Genomic DNA, 22298 nt, shown 5'->3' on the forward strand with positions numbered 1-22298 from the left:
TAACCAAAATACTTAAAATTATAGCTGATGTTGTGGAATGTCGTGTTGGGTGCTACATTGACGTACTTTGCTTCGCAACAACACACATCCGCGAGCTGAAAACAACTGAAAACATTCCTAAACAACATAATCTTCATACACCATGCGGGCCTTCTCGATGGCGTAGTGGTGTTTCATCTCTTTATTCGTAGATTAAGTTGTTTTTTCATAGAATTGAGTATTCTTGTAATTCAAACGCCCTCAATGCAATAATGTCCACAGATGGCTGAGTTTTTTCATGACGTTCGCTAGATTAGTAGAAGTTGTTAATGTGACAAAACCCGAACTCTTCCAGACTCCCTTCTCAGGATCAAACAAGGACAACAATATAATTTGCCACTCGAAGAATATCCAGTTAATAATTTTACAGAGTTGTAGTAACTCGTTTGAAAATGCCTTGTGTATGATTTCGTTTTAGTTTTTAATTCAGTTGGAATATGTGTTGGTTTGTTGTATTTTCTGCAAAGTTCAATGAACTAAAGGCTTTCGTCCTCTAAAAATCCTAAAATAGGTTCGAGAAACCCTAAAATAGGTTCTAAATATCCTGAAATAGGTCCTAAAAATCTTAAGTCAGGCTCGAAAAATTATGAAGTAGGTTAAAAATAACTTAAAAAATAGTTCAAAACTTCCGAATACTGCTGATTAGGTATAGTGACCGGCAATGAAAATGGGACACATATATCCTGAAATATGCACTATCTTGCATAACGTTATGTGTGTTGCCTAACCCTACGGCGATGGCAGAACTTAATATTGGAAATTTGCTATTAAAATCCACTCATCGCCGTATAGTTAGGCACCAATCTGTTTTCATGTTATCCACAGTCAAACTCCGAAATTTTGTCTGTGAGAATCATCTTATATTCTGAAAATCTTTCAACACAATATAGTGAGTGGTGCAAACTTCAATGCTGAAATGTTAGTTTGCAAGGCGTGAATGCAACATTCGCTTCTTGTCCTGCCACTGCGTGCCTTGAAACTTTGGTCTTGGGTTGGTGGAACAGGTGGACGCGAGCTGTTTCCTCGAAAGCTATTTCCCAGCGTTTAGGCAAGGCATTTAGCAGACGCTTAGACTGTAGAAGATTTTTCCAGTTCGTTATGAATGTCAGACGCAAGTTCTCAACGAGATTAGGAAGTTATAGACTTTTTACACTCAAATGTATCACTTGTGACGCGATTAAACTTCAGCACATAGCAAAATCTGGAAGAAAAGCGAATCCGCAATATTTCTCTGAGGGAACAGTTAGAGTGTTCAGCTTCCGTGATGCCGTGGGGATCGTTTGCCTTCGCGCGTGGTTGAAAATACTCGGCGTCAGACTAGAGGGTGAGAACCATGATGCGTTGGGGGTAGGTGACGTAAACAAACGTCCAGCCACGGTGAATCTTCAGCGTTATTTTGGAAACGTTGATTTCGGGATAAAGAAGTGTTCTTATTATGTTAATATAAATAATTTAAATAGCTCAAAAGCGCGATAAGTAGGAGGGAACAGCCTGTTCCCTCTGTTCCATGGAGGGACCGCCACTGGGTACTATATACCCCTTGAATATGTAGATCCAAGATTATCAGATAAATTATTTGTAGGGCTGAGCCGATACCACTTTGAACCGGTACCGATACCGATGCCTATACCTATACGTGTATAATTTCAATTTAAAATAAGAAAGAATAATTATATATGCGTGTGTGTGTGTGTGTTATTTTTATTATTATTTCATTTTATACGTATGCATTTCTGACGAGGGGCGATGAATAAATTAACCACCAAACGATGCTCTGTTGCAACAATGCATCTCAACTTTACAGATTTTTTTTTTAGATAAGTGACAATCGATGAGATGTTTCAAATATGTGAAAAATATTAAGTGAAGCTAAGAGCAAGGCAATCGTCGTCATCGTCCCCCTCTCCCCAATGTTGCAAAATGAGATCATGCCTCTTCAACCTTCTCTAAAACTAATGGATCACTCTTCCCAAGCTAACGTTAAATCATCCGTGATCACAAGAATAATTGGCGATTTACCAGCCCCGGACACAACGTCTAAAACTAACAGTAAAGCTGTAATGTGGAATCCATATTGTCTCCTTTTTTCTCCTTTATCAAAAATAATGAAAATTAGTAAACAAAATTTAAGAAGAGAATGAAAACTTACCAGTCTCTTGCTTCTATATCAGGCGATCGACTTCAGTACAGTGACATTCCGATGTGACTATCAGAAAATGATTTCAAAAAAAGTAAATGCAAAGTTCTATCGCTTGGCGTGGAAGAAAATCCAAACCCATCCCAAATCCAAATCCCGGGTTCGATACCCGGTGGAAGCACATGGCACAGTGGTTCCGATCCCACTTTAAACTGTAGGTCCAGTCCCGATTAGCCTTACTGTCATAAAGTGGACTTAAAACAACAATTCAATCAATCAATCACGTACTTGCTGTTCACGGAAATTTGTGTACAGGTTCACTTAACAAATGCACAACTATTTTCTTTTCAAAACCAAAGGTAAGTTGGAAAAGCTGAACAAACATTCGAAAAATTTGGAAATGACATTATCTTTAGCGGAACTCAGCTTGTGTGACTTTTTTAGCACCAAGTCCCCTTTAAGTAACTCGTAGGCCCTAGGATTGCTCTTTTGTAGTCTTTGTTCCTTTCTTCGAAGATTATTAGACTGAGCATGGAAAAGTTTATCCTTCCACGGTAGATCTTGAAAACCATCGTTTTGTGGCCAATTTATTTGTTTCAAAATACTAATCTGCACCGGTTTATTGTAGAAAAGCTCTAAGGGAGCATACCCAGTTTCTCCTGACACAGAGCAATTCAATATCCAACAGATTTTTGATATAAATTTGTGCCAATCCTGATGGGAATTATGACAAAAGGTTCTAATTAACCTAACTATCTCCTGATTCGTTCTTTCCACAATGTTGCCCGCAGGGTGATAAGGAGTGGTGTGAACTGCTACAAGCGAGTGTTTTTTTGCAAACTCATACCATTTCTTCGAGGTGAATTGACTTCCTCGATCTGACAGTATATACTCCGGCTTAGGACAATGAAGTAAGTATCCGTTTTCTAATTTACTTATTATCTCCCTGGTGCTAGCTGTACGTAGTGGATATGCCATCATGAACCTACTTCCGACATCTATCATAGTGAGCAGATAGTAATAGTAAGAGGATTTTGGTAGTTTTCCGATCAAATCAATGGATAATACTTCATGAGGCTTTCGATTTGTGGTGGTTAATTTTTGTTTGGATAGGCCCTTTTTATCCGGTTTGTTTTTAGAACAAGTTAAGCATTCTCGTATATACTGGGCTATTTCCATTTTCATGTTTTCCCAAAAGAACCTATCTTTAATCTTCTTGTAAGTTTTGTTGAAACCAAAATGTCCAGTATCATCATGTTCGGACCTTAGTACTTCTCCTTTTAGCTGGGCAGGCACTACTAATCTTTTAAACTTCCGTCCACTCTTTCCTTGGAAGAACAGTAAGTCGTAATGTAAGTTATACTTGGTTGAGTTTCCATTGTTACTTCGGACCTCCTCTAGCTTAAGTTTACAAAATGGATCTTCCTGTTGTTCCCTTTTCCATTTGTCTAGTTCTAGTTCCTCCAAAGGTTTTATAAGACTCCATACATTATAAGTCTGGCCCTCTCGAGTTTGTTCGGTAGGCTGATCTTCAGGAACAGGATATCGACTAAGAACATCTGCTATCCCATTGTTTTGCCCCTGGATGTAGATTATCTCATATTCATATTGTTGTAATTTTAAAGCCCACCGTGTTAATCGAGCATTCCAATTTCTACTGTTCTCCAGCCATACCAGATTTTTGTGGTCAGAATAGATCCTAAACTTTGTGCCGTAAAGGTATACTTTAAAATGTTCAATCCCAAATATGATGGCTAGGCATTCTATCTCTTGGGTTGTGTAATTTTTCTCTGCTGGTTTTAACTTTCTGCTGGCATATTGAATTATACTAATATCTTCTAAGTTTCCCTTCTGTTCCGTTTGTTCTTGGAACAATATGGAACCTAGCCCAATGCCAGAGGCATCGCACATCAGCTGGAATGGCTGTTGGAAGTCTGGTTGAGCTAATGCAGGAAGTTTTACTAACTCATGCTTTAGTGACTGAAAAGCTCTTTCTTTTAGGTTGTCCCATTCCCATTGGCTACCCTTTTCTAGTAGTTCTTCTAGAACGGCAGTTTTTGATGCTAGGTCTCTTACAAACCTACGTCGCCAGTTAACTAAACCTAGAAATTGTTGCAGATGTTTCCTCGTTTTTGGACGTGGAAATTTTAAGATGGCTTCATCCCTTTTGGGGTCTATCCTGATGCACTTTCCTGACACAAGATGGCCTAAGTATTTTATCTCTGGTTTGATAAATTCACATTTTTTTAACTTTATAGTGAATCCTTCACTCTGCAACTTTTCTAATACGAATTGCATGTGCTGAAAATGTTCTTCTAGAGTTGCGTCAAAAATGAGAAGGTCGTCTATATAGACAGTGAGAAAGTCTTCTGTCCAAGGCTCGAAAAGGCTATGCATCGTGTGCATAAAAATGGCTACAGCGTTCGATAATCCGAATGGCATCCTGGTAAAACACCACGCTCGACCTTTGTAGGAGAAGGCGGTGAACTTCTGGTGGTCTGGTTTAATAGGAACTTGAAGATAACCTGAAGCCAGGTCAAAGCACGAAAAATATTTTTTACCCTGAAACTTTTGTAGAGCTTCTTGAAGTCGCGGCACCGTACTTTTAGGAACTATAATTGTTTTATTTAATTTCCTGAAGTCAATGCAGGGTCTTACTGATCCGTCGGGTTTGTCCACCACTAGCATTGGATTCATGTAAGGAGAGTTACAATTTCGAATTACTCCCCATTCATTCCATTTTTTTAACTCTTCTTCTAATTTTTCACGTTTCGACATTGGTATAGGATAAGGTAATGAAAACACTGGTTGGTTGGTGCTTAACAAAATTTCGCAGGTATGGTTTTTTGCAAGTCCTGGTTTGTCAGAGAATATAGGGCGATACTCAGTTAATATTCGAAATAGCTTCTCCTTCTCCTTTTGATTTAACAATTCTGGAGCAAATGCTTTCTTCTTTATATCTTCCTCGGATGCGGACCACTTGTCTAACTGAGATTCCTTCTCCGTCACTAATAGTTTTACATACGAAGTCTTATCATCCATTGCTTCAACACTATTTTCATGACTATCTGGAATCAAAGTTTCTTCCACGACTTGTCCCTTTACCGTTAGATATAATTTGTTTGCACCTGCATCTAAATTGACTTTGTATCTTTTGAAGAAAGGATATCCGAATAACAAATCGGCCTCTAAATTCTTTACCACATAGACTTGGTCTTCAAAAGTGTGCCCTGCAATCTCAAAAAGAATGGTTCGGTATCCCACAATTCGGGACCTCTCATGTCCAACAAAATCCTTTAACCTTATTCCTGGGCATCTTTGCAATTTCAAGCCTGGTAATCTCTCTCGGAGCCTTTCCCAAACATTATAATTCATGACAGTGCACTCGCTTCCTGTATCCAAGGTACATCTTATTTCTAATCCTAAAACTTCTATTAGAATTTCCGGCTTCTTGCTGCAATTTCCAGTTACTTCGAAAACATTAAACAAATTATCTTCTTCAGAATTTGGACAAGAATTTACATCTAGGTATAAAACATCTAAATTTTCATTAGTCATTAGCTTGTCTTCTTCGCTCTCACAAACATCAAGATTGTGTCGCGTTGTAGAAGGGAGAGCTTCATCTACAACGGCCTCTGGTTTAAATTTGCTCGACTGGTAGAGGGAATATCCCAAGAAGGAGCTTTAATAGCGGAGGGAATTTCCCATACAGGTGCTCTAGGGTTCAAAGCACAGTCTTCTGGAATTTCGTCAGTCTGTATTCCACACTCTTTCTTTCGAGACTGGTTCCAGTTCCCTTGATTCTGGTTCTTATTCCAGAATGTCCTTCTATAGGAATCCTTCCTTTGGAATCTTAGATTTCCATTAAACCTTTGGTTGATCGGTGCGGGCCTCTTATCTTCTTCTCCTCCATTCCTCCGGGATAGCTCTAGATTCCTGATTCGAGGTTGAGGATTTCTCCGTTCGTCAGTTCGTTGTTGATCGGCTTTCCATCCTTCCATTTGTTCAGACGCTTCGAACTTTCCCAGGAAATTCGTGAGTTGGTCTATGTTGGCGGGATCTCGAGTTAGTACCAGTTGTCGTACTCGTGAAGGTAATTGGCCAATGATTAGGTTCAGCACTTCTGATTGGTTGATGGTTTCCGTCAGATTGCAGTATGCTGCATATACCTCCCAGCAATATTCTTCCAATGATAACCCTGCACCTTTGCTATAATGTTTATTCCTCAGGGTATTCATTTCCCTCTGTTTTGCTTCAGGTGATGCGTATTGCTTCCTAAATGCAGAGCGGAAATGTTCAAAGGTTTTCCATCTTTTTTCGTTTGCCATAAACCAAGCCTTGGCTTTACCCACCATTAGCGATGGAAGGACTTTTAGTCGGTACATCATGGGCATTTTCATTAAATCCATATAAGTATTTATTTCTTCCAGGTACCTCTCAGCAGATACTGAATTTATTTCTCCATTAAACTTGGTGAGGGAATTGACGTCAGACATTCGGAGAATCCGATTGGATGAATGGTTTAAGTAGGAATTATCTTCTACCATTTTTTCCGTAGCGTAATCTCTAGTTCGTCTCATTCCGCCACTCCTTTTTCGTTTCTTTCTTTGGCATGGTTCAGAATGTTCGGGAGATTCGGAACTGGAAGAACGTGAGGAGCAAGAGGTTCTTACACATATCTTCTTTGGCAGAGTTTCCATCTCTTCATTCCTATTCTCCTTGCCTAGTTGTAAGGTTTCCAACTTTGAGGTTAACGTTTTTATAATTTCAACTTGTTGTGTTTGGACCTCTTTCGTTTTTCTTATTTCACCTTCCAAATTTACGGACATTTCCTTTTGACTTTCCTTCAGCTCAGTTATTTCTTGGTTCAAGCCTTCTTGTAGCTGTTTAAAACGGTCATCATCTATCTGCCGATCTTCTCTCCTTCTTTCCACTAGTTCTTCATATTTTTCGTCTCTCTCTTTTCTGATTTCAGCTATCGCTTCGGATATTTCTTTTCCTAGATTTACTTTAAAATCTTCAAACATCTCCTTACTCATTTCTCGTTCCCTTTCTCTTTCTGCTTTCTGTTCAGTATCTCTTTCACCCAAGGTTTCAATCAAACGTGCAAACTTTTGGTCACTCATTTCTCGTTCTCTTTCTCTTTCTGCTTTCTGTTCAGCATCTCTTTCACTCAAGGTTTCAATCAAACGTGCAAACTTTTGGTCATTTTCTTCCTTGTCCTTTAATCTTTGCTCTTTCTCTGCTTCTTTCTCTATTTGTCTTCGCATACCTTGTTCAGCTTCACGTTCTTCTAGCTTCTCGATCAAACGTGCGAATTTCTGATCATCTTCTTTCTTGTCTTTTAATCTTTGCTCTTTTTCTTCTTCCTTTTCTTTTAATCTCTGCTCTTTTTCTGCTTCTTTTTCTTTTAATCTTTGCTCTTTCTCTGCTTCTTTCTCTATCTGTCTTCGCATACCTTGTTCAGCTTCACGTTCTTCTAGCTTCTCGATCAAACGTGCGAATTTCTGATCATCTTCTTTCTTGTCTTTTAATCTTTGCTCTTTTTCTTCTTCCTTTTCTTTTAATCTCTGCTCTTTTTCTGCTTCTTTTTCTTTCTTAAAATCACTCATAAAGGAGATCATCAATTCCCTCCAAGTATCACCTGTTGGGGTTGGCGTAACTTGTTTTTCCACGCACTGTCTACACTTAACGTCTACCTCCGCGGCTACGTCAGATCCTGGGGTTTTATGTGCGCAACTTTCATGAACGTATCTGTTGCAGCTGGAGCATGGTAATAAGGTTTCCTCCTTCTTTTCTTCATTCGTACAGCAAACGAGCCTCTCCCTTTGTTGCCTGGTCAAAGGTCTCTGGGAACCTATCATCTTTGCTTCTTCTGTTTCTGGAACAGGCTTCTTCTTCTGTTTCTGGAACAGGCTTCTTCTTCTTCTGCTGGGCCACGAAGATCCACAGGTGGTTGCTTCGATGGTCCTGGTCACGGTCGCCAAAAATCACTGACACGCACCTTCTGCCTTTTAGGGCTTTATGTCAGTCCGGTTACAACCCTTTTATCGGACTTCTCAATGGCTTCTAAGGGTTAGTAGGACCAAGCCCTTGCGTGGTCTGTGGTGCAGGATTTATTTTTAATTATCACCTATGCAAGGTTGAAATGAAAGATCCTTAAGATCCTTTACTCGAAGATTTATTTAACTTCCGATGTTATACAAACACTTTTTCAAACAGACAATTCACCCGGTATAACTTGTAGGCCTGGACCTATTAGATATACCGAAGTTTATAACCCTGGTCTTTTGATGATGCAGGAGAACACCTTATTCAGAGTTGGGTTTGTGAATATCCGCCAAATATGGAGTACAAGTACACCAACCAATCCGAAGATTGAAGCAAGATATTCCCCAACGTCCCCTGAATCATCAACCTTTCGGCAACCAGGAGAATGTCCCGCAGACTCGCAAAAGTCTAGCTCTTTTATATCATATTGTTGTTTACAATTTACCATGGTTTTTACATAGTTGTTTAACATTTCTATAGTTTCAACATTTAAGTTAAACAATTCATCACCCATTAACAATAACACATTTTTAAAGAAAAGATTTCAACATAGATCAATATAATACAGATTAAATAGTTTTTCTGCTTGAAAAATCATGTGTTGACAGGGGCGACACATAGTGGAGAGTCGTAACTTTAGATTGCACCTGTAGACAAAGGACCCTAGATGTTTTTTATGGAATTTAATTAAGAAACTGGCCCGTTTTCCTAGAATATATTATGTATGTTATTCGAGTGGAATGTGTTTCCAATAATTCTACAAGTATATTTTTAGAAATTGATATTTCGTATCTTAAATGTAGCTGTGTATTCAGAAGTTGAGCTGGTTGGTGAATATATATTGCAAATTCATTCTCTTACTTTGGCATCCTAAACATTTTGTTACGGTGTTAAGTAGGACTTGAGTCGATATCGATGTCGATGTATTGGTATCGGTATCTGATAGTATCGGTTAGATTTAATTTACCTGTAACAGCCGATACTTTTCCGGCATTTTGATCTCTCGGGGGATCATATTGTCTAGGGAAAACTGTATTTACATAACAGGTATTTCAATATTCTGATTTAATTCTTGAATATTTGAAGCAAAACTGTGATCAATTGATGTTTATGGTTGTAATGGAATATTCACCCACGAATATTAATTGAACAAGTTGTAATTGTTTCAATTTTCAAGTATCGGTATCGGTGGCAATCGGCAAGAGTATCGGCATCGGCATGGGTATCGGTTCGAAGTATATCGGCTAAGTCCTAGCTTTGACTATACAAAATTGTATATGACGTAAGTGAAATTTTCTCCCATTCGACATGTGTTTGTCAACATGGCCCAAATAATTCGTGTGACATATTAACGTATGAAACCATATAATTAAACATGGGCGTAACTTTTGGGGAAGGAGGGGCAGAAACAACTGGGAATTAACTTGGGGGATGACAGAACCGCAGGATTATTTTGCTAATGCATTTGTGAAATCATGAAATTTACTTTTTATTACATTGTTCCTCAGGTCCCAGGAGGTTAACAAAAATACCCTTAACTTTAAAATGTTAATAAGCCTGAAAATTTTGGTGAGTGACCCCCTTGCCCCCGTCAGGTTGCGCCTATGTAATTGAATTGTAATATATAAAAATCTTCACAATTGCAATTGGTTGAAGTATAGTTGTTTCAACATTCCATTTTTAAAAGAAGCAATTGTTGTTTTCTTTAAAAATGGATCAGGGTGTTCAATTTTTTTTTAATGTAGCTTTTTCATCACTTTCAGGAAAACTCTTCAAGAAGAAGCTGCTTCTCAGTTTCCTGGCGATTCTTCTAGTCATAAAGTTCATCAAGGTGAAACTGCTCTTCCTACTCCCTCTGATCCTGGGAATTGGAACCGTGAAGAAACTCCTGCTGAAGTTCTTGTTCTTCGTGTTCCCCTTCCTGGCGCACCTATACAAGCAATGCTACCACAAGCACCACCACACGGTCACCTACCACAACGTTGGCGGCGGCGGTGGCGGCCACCACTCGCCACCAATCGACTACGGCTACGGTCCACCACCGGACGCCCTGTTCTCTTCCCACGGAGGACCTCCAGACTACTACAGACGCACGGACTACGTCGCCAACAACAATGTCCAAGGCGGGAACGCGTGGCCCGTCGCCAACAATCAGCAGCAGGGCACTTCTTGGGACGCCAGCAGCCTCTTCGACGCCGCCCAGCTGGCGTACAGAGGGTACTTCTTAGGCGACGAGCAGAGGGTATCCAGGAGCGCACACCCTGTGACGGAGTCTATCATTGGGCAGGAGTATAAGCAGCAGATTCAGCAGCACCAGATGCAGTTCACTCCCAACCAGATGTTCCAGCAGCAACAAGAGATTCAGGCTCAACAATACAACCACCAGCAACAGCAACAGTACCAGCAGCAACAGCAGCACTATCAGCAATTCCAGCAGCTCCACCAGCAAGGTCTTCAGCACCACAAGCACCCAGAGCTTCAACTCATCCACCAACCTGGTGCGGTCCAGTTCGTCCAAAACCCCGACAACCACCTCCACCCGATGCAGACGTCCAACGGCATCGGGGGCCACCAGATGCTCCCCGTGGCGCAACCCCTGGCCTCGCCCCTGTCCCCCATCATCTCGCCCTCCGACGAGGCGGTCGTGAGGGCGCAGCTCAACTTCCAGCAGCAGATCTTGACCCCCAAACCAGCGACGGCCGGCACGACGGTCCCCGTGACCTACGACCCCTTCTACAGCCCAATCCTCCAGAGGATGGACAACGTGTTCGTGCAGCTGGGCTTCAACGAAGAGGCGTGTCGAGAGAGGCTCGTGTGCAGCATGTACAAGAACCCATCCAAGTACAGTCCGCACAGCAATCTAATATCGGCAGAACTCAGCAGGTAAGCTTATTCATCTTCTTTCTTCAATTATCTTTTAGAGTCCATGTTAGACAAACGTCTGGTAAATAAACAATAGGCTTTGAAACAGGCTGAACTTAAAATCATGAGTGGGAAAATTTAGTCCTTCATTTGATTTATGTACAGGAAGGCCCGGAATAACATCGTCCTAACATTTCAGTTATAACCAGCGCTTGGAACTAACAGTTACTTTTTGAGGAACTCTAAATAACTAGAATTACTTTTTGAGGAATTCTAAATGTAACTATCGTTTCTTTTTGAGGAATTCTAAATGTAACTAGCGTTACTTTATGAGGAATTCTAAATGTAATTATAGTTTCTTTATGAGGAATTCTAAATGTAACTATCGTTTCTTTTGTAGGAATTCTAAATGTAACTAGAATTACCTTTTGTAATAGAAGTAACGTTATCACGAGTTACTTCACGATACTGAAATTGTTAACTTGTGGGTGAGTTTGTTCCTCATTAAGAAGAGTTTCCGAAATAAGATAAAATACGCGTAACATATTTGAATGAATTTTTGTTCATAACTGTTTTACATAACCATATATATTCAATTATGTTTTATATTGTGGCACACAACTGTGGTTTCCATAAATATCACAATAATTGATTTTCTTAATTTCACTACACTTTTCTGCCAGTTTTGGCTAATCGCGAAAATGAGGATAAATGGTGGTAAGATAGGTGGATAAAGGGACAAATCAAGAGCTGTGAGTCCCCACGCCGGAGACTCGCTAGTCCCCAAGGTGCAGTCCAGGGTGTACTACGTGGAAGTGAGGTTGACATTTGGATGTATTCACAAAGCGTCACTCCTTACACCCCCATAATAACCATGTAACGTATACAGTAGTAAACGAGTTCATCTGGTATTTCCACCTGGTCATTTTGCATAATACCACAGGGGAATTCCCAAACAGTTTCCATACGTTTCTCGATTACCATGTCTCACGCACTCTAGCGTGAGACATGAATACGAATTTAAAGATAATTCCCAACTCTTTCACTGCCGAAATTCGCGCTTGCTTCACAAATAACTGATCACGTCAACAGAGAACATCGAAAGTCCTGTTCTAAAAACACAGTTTCAATTGTTAGAGCCTACTTTTGCTCCGTGAACAGGTCCAAGTATTTTGTTTGGAATATTTAGTGCTTCCGGATTAACGTTTGGAGTTTGGCCTGCAACAGCCAAGTCAGTTTCGAAAATTCGTCTCCTTTCAAAAAGCTCTATGATATTCCAAATTAGGGGGTGTAAGGGGTGACCTTCCACGTAGTACACCCAATTGTCAACCTCACTTCCGGTAGTACACCCTAGACTGCTCTTTACAGACTAACGAGCCGATGGCCTGTATAATTCTGTGTGTTGTCCTCTTTATTTATCCTTATGCGTGCTGGCTTTTAAACCAAGTCAGAATATGTGGTTGGACTCTTTACCTCACGCTCTTTTTCCTTCATTCTTCTTCCTTCTTCCCTCCTCTTTCTCTCTTGTCCTTTCCACTCTTTCTAACACCTTCTTCCATTCTTTGTTTAACTTCAGTCCCCCATTCCAGTTCATTGTGTCTTCTTCACCTTTCTTCTCTATTTCCTTGGCCTCCTTCCATTTCCTCACAAGTATTCTCTTCTCCCTTCCTATCAAACCACATTCTAGATGGAATAAAATATGTTTAGCCTTTTAGGTGAAAGTACAGTTGAGAAGGGAAAGCCACCTTCTAGAATCTTCCAAAACCACTTTCTAATAGTCTGGAGGGGAGTAATGTTTGTGTATATATAATGTCCTGTTTTTGTATCTTGTTACATTTGTACTTGGTGCAGAGTCTGAAGAAGACCTTGCTAGGTTGAAACGTTACGTTTAGTTTATGTTTTATAATAAAATAAATTACTGCCGTGGTCAGCATATTGTGTTTTAAACGAAATTATTGTGAGTATCTAGATAACAATGAAAGCAAGACACAGGAAAATTAACGTGAATACTCTAGAAGAATCTCTAAGGAGATGTGATTTTTTTCAAAATTTGAAATGTCACAGGGGTGTAAAGACGCCCAAATGTCAACTTCACTTTCACGTAGTACATCCTGGACTGCATTGTTGCATACTAACGATTATTTGGCACAGGGATCTGCAGGAATTGCGTTGTGCTATTTATTTGCGTGTGAGATCGTTCATTCAACCACTTCATCTTATGATCTAAACCTCACAATTAGCCAAAAGTGGCAGAAACACGAAGTCCTAAAATAAATCAACTCATTCGTTCAAATCATTTACTTTAAATCCGACCATCGACGAACCTTACATCGTGCAAGAACAAGTGAATGTGTGTAATAACAATTTTGGCGCGTATCCCTGTGCACGACTGTACAATAGTTTATAATAATACGTAGTGTAAATGGGGAAGAGTGAAATGACAATCTTGTAAGTTGAGACTTTGAATCATGCACGTTAATTACAAACGCATTAAGTCTAATGTGTTTATAATATTGGAATAAGAAATGACTTTGAAGAACCTTGATGTTTTCTTGCATAACGAACGCAGGTAATGATCATCTGAATTTAATATCAAGGACCTTGCTCACATACTTGTCACGCGTGAGAAAAAATCTCACTCGTCCGAACCTCAGAAAGAAAACCGAGTACGGGTTCCGATAAATGCGTGTGTGTGAACTAAGTGCGCGGTCTCACACCGAATACCAAGTGCGTATGATGCAATGGGCTGGTTAGGGGTCAGTTAACAGGACATTTGAACGCTCAGCTGTAGCTCCATCACGACCAAGTCATTCTGTAGAACAAGATAAATACACGAAGCCTCGGACACCTAAATTCTTTCGTGTTTTTTTTACAGCGTTTCACGCCCTTGCGCATTATATAAGTATTACGGAATCTCTACCTTATTATCATGGTTTGCAAATCATTCATCTAAGTATTCTCCAAAAAAATATCCTCTGGAATGACCTAAAATATGTAAAGGGACCTCCTTTAGATGTATAACTTAGACCTAAGTTTTTTCTTTTCATAAATGACAAAAGATTCACATAACTGTTGTGAACGATTAAGTGCTATTGTACTTTTAATTTCCGGCTGCCTTGAAGTTCTGGTTTCAATTCTTTTATATCTTTGCTGCCACAGGCGGGTTTGAGGACGCACGTTGCATTCACCCAATTTTTTTTTTGGTGGGGGGGATTTAATTTACTTTTTTTGTGATGGAAATTTGACTGAATACAAATTTCAGCATTGAAAAGAAGTTGCACTTCTTTAACACGTAATAACATCAATTCGTATACTGCTAATATTCTGCTAAAGGACGGGTGACGTATTACTTGAGGGGGACAGTGCCCAGTTCTTATTAAGTTTTAAATTGTCAGGTGAATTCATGTGGGGAGATTAAGCATTATTTAGGGAGGGCACCATGAAACTCTTGACTAACTAACTAACTAACTCCCTAGCCTTCTTATACCCGAAGGTTCATGGCTGCAGCAACACACGCCTTCCATCTTTCCCTATCTTGAGCAAGTTCTATATACTCTTTTCCATCCCTACCTATTTCCTTTAGGTCCATCTCAACGTTGTCCCTCCATCTTCGTCTTGGCCTTCCTACAGGTCTCTTACCATCAGGTTTCCCAACAAGAATCCTGTAAATTCCTCTTTCCTCTCCCATTCGTGTCACATGGCCTGCCCACCTAAGTCTTCTTGATTTAATTATTCTAATAATATCTGGACATGAATACAAATTATGTAGTTCTAAATTATGTAACCTTCTACACTCACCTGTCTCCTCATCCCTTTTAGGTCCAAATATTTTACTAAGGATCTTATTTTCAAAGACTCTCAACTTACGTTCCTCTTTCAATGTAAGGGACCAAGTTTCACATCCATATAATACTACAGGCAAAATTACTGTTTTGTATATTTTAACTTTTAGTTTCTTAGATATTAAACGAGAAGACAAAAGTTTATGAAGAGAGAAGTAACATGCATTTCCTGAATTAAGCCTACTTTTTATTTCCTCTTTAATATAATTTTCATTTGTTAATATTACTCCTAAGTATTTGAATTTGGAAACTGATTCAAACGAGTTGTTATCAATAATTAGATTTTGATTATTATCTAACACTTGTTTTCGGCCTGTAAGCATATATTTAGTTTTCTCTTTGTTAACTTCCAAACCTATCTCTTTAGCAGTTTTGAAAAATATTTTAGCATTATTCTTAATTGTATTCACATCATCCCCCAGTAAGTCTACATCATCTGCATATGCTAACAACTGAGTCACACCATTTAATTTTAGTCCTTCTTTAGTTTCTTTTACCTTCCTAACAGCATATTCTAAGGCAAAATTAAAGAGCAAAGGAGATAATGCATCTCGTTGTTTTAACCCATCATGAATTGTAAATTTGTCAGACATATTAATACCCACACGAATTTTACTTTCTGTTTCACTGGTGCATATTTTTATCATACTAACAAGCTTCTTAGGTATTCCAAACTCTACTAATATATTATATAATTTATCTCTTTTGACCGAATCATATGCTTTTTTGAAATCAATGAATAGCTGATGGACATTTTGATTATATTCCCACTTTTTTTCAAGTGTCTGTCTGATGTGAAAGATTTGATCTGTAGTTGATCTGTTACGTTTAAATCCACATTGATAATCACCTATAATTTCATTAGCATATGGGGTTAGTCTTGTTAAAAGAATGTTAGATAATATTTTGTATGTTGTTGAGAGTAGAGAAATTCCACGGTAATTATTGCAGTTCATTTTATCACCTTTTTTAAACACAGGAACAATTATGGATTCTTTCCACTGTTGAGGGATTTCTTCTTTATTCCATATTAAACAAATTAATTTATGAATTTGACATATTAATGAATTCCCACCATATTTAATTAACTCAGCTGGTATTAAATCAATGCCAGGTGCTTTGTTATTCTTTAGCCTTTCAATAGCATCTTTAACTTCAGTCAAGTTAGGTTCTGGAACTAAAGGTTCTGCTGTGTGGACTTCATTTACTTCTGATTTATCTCCTACATGAACATTTAAAAGGTCATTAAAGTAGTTCTTCCATCTATTTAGAATATCGCTTGGGTCAGCTAGAAAATCACCGTCTTTATCTTTTATCAAGTTTACTTTAGGTTGCCACTCCTTTCTAAACTCATTTACACCTTTATATAAATCTCTGATATTTTTATTTTTGCTGTTTGTTTCAATTTCGTTAATTTTACTTTTCAAGTAATCTCTTTTTTTACTTCTAAACGTGCGGTTAACTTCTCGCTTTATTCTATTATAATTGTTTAGATTTGTATCATCACAGTTATTTAACCACCTAAGTCTAGCCTGATTTCTTATTTCTATTAGATTATGACATTCATTATCAAACCATGGCTTACTTTTTCTCGGTTTATGGTATCCTATACTTTCTTTAGCTGCTGATTCTATTGCATTACGTATGTGCTCCCAATTCTTATTTACGTCTGTTTCATTTATATTTTCATCATCATTTAAATCCTGCAAAACATCAAATCTATTTGACAGTTTAATTTGGTAATCTTTCTTAATTCTTTCATCAGCAAATTTTCCTGTATTAAATTTTAGAACTTTTAGATTTTGTTGCTTATGATTTATCACTGCGAGTCTTTCTCTTAATTTAGCAATTACTAAATAATGGTCACTGGCACAGTCAGCACCTCTATGTGTACGAACGTCAATTATACTAGTATGCCTTCTGTTATCAATGAGAATATGATCTATCTGATTATGAGTTTTACCATCTGGAGAAGACCAGGTATATTTATGGATATCTTTATGTTTAAAAGTGATACTTTTCACAATTAAATTCTTTGAGGTTGCAAAAGTAATCAATCTTACACCATTATCATTACTTAATTCATGAAGACTTTCTTTACCAATCGTGGGTTTAAATGTCTTTTCTTTGCCAATCTGTGCATTACAGTCACCTAACAGAATTTTCATATCATACTGAGAAAAATTTGTCAAAGACCTGTTCTAACTCTACATGAAAATCATCTTTAGTATTATCATCTTTATCTTCCGTTGGTGCATGTATGTTTATTAAAATAATTTTACACCACCTACCCTGTAAAACTGCATATGATATCCTATCATTAATAAATTCTACTGTTTTAAGAGCCGAGATAATTCTATTATTTATGAAAAAGCCTGTTCCAAAATTATGATTTTCAGTACCACCATAGAAAAAAGTATAATTTTTAGTTTTATAATTCCCTTCTCCTGGCCACCTAACTTCCTGGACAGCTACTACATCTAATTTATACTTCACTATCTCATTAACTGTACACTGAAATGCCCCAGGCCGGTAAAGGCTCAGAACATTCCAGGTGCCTAATTTAATATCCTTATTCCTAATGTAGATCTTATCCTTAGTCCAGGGACCTCCCAAAGTAGTCCCCACCCGGAGATCCGAACGGGGGACTATTTTACGTCCGGAATATTTTGCCTTGGGAACATCCATGGCCTTATATTGCTGTTTGTTGACATTTTTTTTACAGTGCAGAGTTGTCAGCTCTACGCCTAACCCCCAATATGAATGGAGGAACTACTACACAAGACAAACACAAACACATTAGACAGCACAATTACTACACAAGACGAACACAAACACATTAGACAGCACAACTACTACACAAGACACACAAAAGCACATCACAACTATAACACAATATAAACACAAACACACCACAACTACTACACAATATAAACATAAACAAACTACACACCACAACTACTACACAAGACAACCACAAACAAATTAGACAGTACAACTACTATGCAAGACAAAACAAACATACTAAAGTTCAAATCACAAACCCTGAGACCTTCTGTAAACAAAACCACGTGCATACAGAAAGCATTGCAAAAAAAGTGTATATATATATACACACACGTATATATTTATGAAGGCAACAGAACGAAATTAAAAGAGTTTTGATACACTAAAAGAAAAAGAGAAAAAAATACTTTGAACAACCTTGACGAAGGAATTACAAAAAAGATATAAGCAAGGAATAAGGTGAAGGAATGATTGTATCTCTTCAGGTAAAGGCAGGAATCTTCTCCATCATCACCACCTCCTCAATCAGAATAGACTATGAGGAAAGGAAAAATAAAACTTAAGTGCATATTAAAACTATTTACTATCAACGTAAAGTCTCGGATTATCACGGGAATTCTACTACGGGGGAGATTGAGCATAAAATTGGGGGGGGGGGACTCTTGAGAGGAGAATATCCAGATATTGGATATCAATGTTAGGTATTAGGCACATAATTTCCATAATAAGGGGGATCGAACTTTGAAGTATGGGGGTGTAGCGCTTTGGTATAAAATTGATATGATGATCATTATTTAGGTTGTCATTTTTTTGTATCATTTGGAAGTCGTATGTAAGTGGATTTTACTTTGGATTATTCGCTAAGCGGAATGGCGGTGGGTGCCTTCACTCCTAATACAAACAATGGAAATGCAGTCAAGTAAAATATAGCACGGACTACTAAACAAAAACTCCATGAGTAACTACTTTTATTTTACGTGGCTTTTCTGCCACTTCAGAATAATGAGGATGCATTATCTGCGGGGGAAGCCAAGGGACACCACAAGCGCAGAGGAAAAGTGGGTGCTGAAGGAGGAAACAGAGAAAAATTTGGAAGGAGTAAAGACATTGTGAAAATATTGACATTTTTTAAAATAAGTATTATTGGCAGTATCGTAATAAATAGCCAAAAAAAATGTCTTGGTCTCAATGTACTACGGCAGATTGAAGGAAGAAGCAATAGGGCGCTTGGAGTGACCTCTCCTTAAAACCTGTGTAATTTTCACGGTTCACATTTTGTAATAATATTATGTACCAAAAAGTTATAGGAGTTTTTGAGAATGTCTTACCATTTGCTTGATATTGTACCACTTTTCCACCCCCATATCTTAGTGATTAACCCTTTTCGTTGTTGAGACTCCCCTATGGCGCCGTGGTAGCGTCGTCACCTTGTAATCAAGGGGTCCAGGGTTCGATACCCGGTGGAGGCACATAGTGGTTCGGATCCCACTTTAAACTGTCCAGTCCCGATGAGCCTTACTGTGCATAAAGTGGACTTAAAACACCAACTCAATCAATCAATAAAAAAAAAACCTTTTCATTGTTGGCGCTCATGACGAAATGGAGAAGTTGGGAAAAATTAAATATCACGGCATCCTGTGAAAGTATTTGCGCCAAATTAAATGAAATGAATATTCTTGTAAGTTTGCAAAGAAATAGATATAAAATATTTTCTGGTCGCTTCGTTCGCAATTATCCTTGTTTGACGTCTTGATATGATCATTGTGAAGGGTTCTACTGTAGCTGCATTACGATTTCATTTGATTTGAATTTTGTTATTTAGTGTCGCTTTTCGTCCACTTTGGGCTGATCGCGACGATGATAATGAGTGATGATATGATGAAATTGATGAGGAAGGTACACTCAAAGAACACCCATGCCCGCCCGAAATTCGAACCCTTGACTCCTGGCGTCGTAGCATGCTGTGCTAACCATTCTGCCATGTAGGTCGGCTGCTACATTACCAGACACAAACAATATTGTTGGTGTTGATTAATAACATCAGTTTTAAAAACATAATCCTTTCCTTAGTGTCTGTATACTACTGTACGAGGGTTGTTTGAATATTTAAGTCATTTTTCAGGAGATGATGCCGCAGTTCATTAGGTGAATCACTTTCCCAACAGCTCAAAAAATGCTTCTTCAAGAGGAAAACGCGCCGTCCCAAAAATCAAGCGTCGCAATGGCAAAATTACACTAATTTTGCTTCGACTTTTTTCGACATTCGGCCTATTAACAGGACTTCGTGCGTGCGATTTCTTCCTGCAGGTGCAAAATTTTAACGATGTTTTCTATTAGAAATAATACTATAGTATTGTGTATTCCCTGTGCTGTAATAATTGCACTAAATATACTACATAGCAACGCAATGTAAATAGCCCGGTACAACAGAAGAATATATAGTGAGTTTTGCACTTTAGATATAATCTAGAAAATTTTAACTATGAAATACTCTAAGCATAAGAGGAGAATTTGTTGCACGAGGCAACAAATTCTATTTTCACTTTCTACAGCTTTGTGTAATGGAAAAATAATTGAATCAATCATACGAAAAAAACAGTTTTGGTTAAGACAACTAGCCCGAATATTTGGGCTGCCCCACTGGCGTACGCAGAGTGTGGGGGTGGGGGTGGGGGGAGCTCCTTCTGAAATGTTGAGAAAATGAAACATTTTCAAATAAAAACAAAAAATAACTCTGGAAAAGGCAAAATGATAAAACGACTAACGATTACCATTTTTGTTTTTGAACAACTTTTAAAACGAAGGTAAAAAAATATATTTACGAAATATTAATATTAAAAAAAGTGCCTGTGGTGTGCCCATGAAGATTTTTCTATCTTATCATTAAGTTGTGGGCTCTTTAGCATTTATTCCCCGTCGAAAAACATTTGTTTATATATAATTTGTTTTCTGACATTTCAAATTATCTAACCAATCAATGTGCTAGCTTTATGGGTGTCGAAAATTTATATTTTAAGCGAACACTTGACAGGCTATTGCATCCAAATTGAACTCAGTTACTATATAGTTATCAAAATAATTTTGGGGGATTATGGTGAACGAATTTGGGGGGACTGCGTGCAAGCTATTGGGGGGTGATGGGCACCCCTGGCTACAGGCATCAAAATGTATGAAAATGTAAACTTCAAGTGCTATATTCATTTTTCTATGAAAATGACACTACTATCGAATTAAAAATTATGGATACCCGAGTTTGGACTCTAACCAAAATTTAACCAGTAAACTTACGTAAAAACGAGTCACATAAAATTTAGCTTAATCAATTCTGCGTTAAGCTATAGTAACCATTTTTTTCTGATTATGCATTCGATTTTTTATCGTGTGGAGAAGAAAGAAGGGCCGGTATCATGGTGTTTTCCCAACGACTGTTCTCTTTGAAATTCTATAAATAGAAAAACATTATGGTCCGATCGTGATGAAATTTAAATACAGTGCCGGTTATAAACACAATTCTTAATTTCCAGATTTCTAAAATCAGCCAAAAAAATGGCTCGTATCAATTTCTTGGAACAACTTTTTCTTAGACACACAAACACGAGCTTGGTTTTTTTCTGAAGCTCTTTGCAGATGTTTTTAAAACCCATCATTATTGTCAATTCACATTGCGAAACCGAATTTATACAGATTTTTAATCAATGTAGTAAAGACGTGTGTTGAACGTGGCGACAGGGCTCCCCGGGACAGCCCACAGTTTCCACGGTTTAACGGATATGGCAGTAGTGACAACAAAACACACACAACATTGCACTTTTTTTCTCAAGGCGATAAAAATCGAAGGCATGGTCAGGGGAAAAAATGGTTGCCGTATCTTAACGCAGAATTGAAAAGGCTAAATTTTGATGTAACTCGTTTTTACGTAGGTTTACTGGTAAATTGTTAATTGGAGTATCAATAATTTTTAATCCATAAAGTATAAAAGACGAAGAGAAAGAAAAGAAAGAAATAGAAAGAAAGAGAGAAATAGGAGGAAGAAATAGAACGAAAGAAAAGAAAATAAGATAAAGAATGATAGAAAGGAAGAGAGGAAGAAGTAGTGAGAGAAGGATGAGGAAAGGGGAAGAAGAGAGAAACTAAGAGGGATAGAAGAAAGAAAAGGAAAATAGAAGGAAGAAAAATAAAGGAAATGGAATAGAGGGAAATAGGAGGAAGAAATAGAACGAAAGAAAAGAAAATAAGATAAAGAAAGATAGAAAGGATGAAAAAAGATAGGAAGAAGTAGTGAGATAAGGATGAGGAAAGGGGAAGAAAAGAGAGGAAACTAGGAGAGATAGAAGAAAGAAAGGGAAAATTGAAGGAAGAAAATGAAAGGAAATGGAATAGAGGGAAATAAGAAGAAATAGAACGAAAAAAGGAAATAAGATGAAGAAAGATAGAAAGGATGAAAGAAAGAGAGGAAGAAGTAGTGAGAAAAGGATGAGGAAAGATGAGGAAAAGACAAACTAAAAGGGATAGAAGAAAGAAAGGGAAAATAGAAGGAAGAAAAAGAAACGAAATGGAATAGAGGGAAATAGGAGGAAGAA

At 38.0% G+C, this 22298-nt stretch overlaps 1 protein-coding gene across 1 annotated transcript in view; it reads left to right on the forward strand.

Moving 5' to 3' along the window:
* Window positions 1-22298, forward strand: part of Osi17 (DUF1676 domain-containing protein Osi17) — a 60473-nt gene that overhangs the window by 32530 nt on the left and 5645 nt on the right. Inside the window, exon 2 of the mRNA XM_083141250.1 lies at window positions 9991-11110. Coding sequence (XP_082997376.1) covers window positions 9991-11110 — 1120 coding nt within the window. The remainder of the gene's footprint in view (window positions 1-9990; window positions 11111-22298) is intronic.

This window comes from Lepisma saccharinum, chromosome 19 (assembly GCF_977018435.1).
Source record: "Lepisma saccharinum chromosome 19, izLepSacc3.1, whole genome shotgun sequence".
Classification (NCBI taxonomy): Eukaryota; Metazoa; Arthropoda; class Insecta; order Zygentoma; family Lepismatidae; genus Lepisma; species Lepisma saccharinum.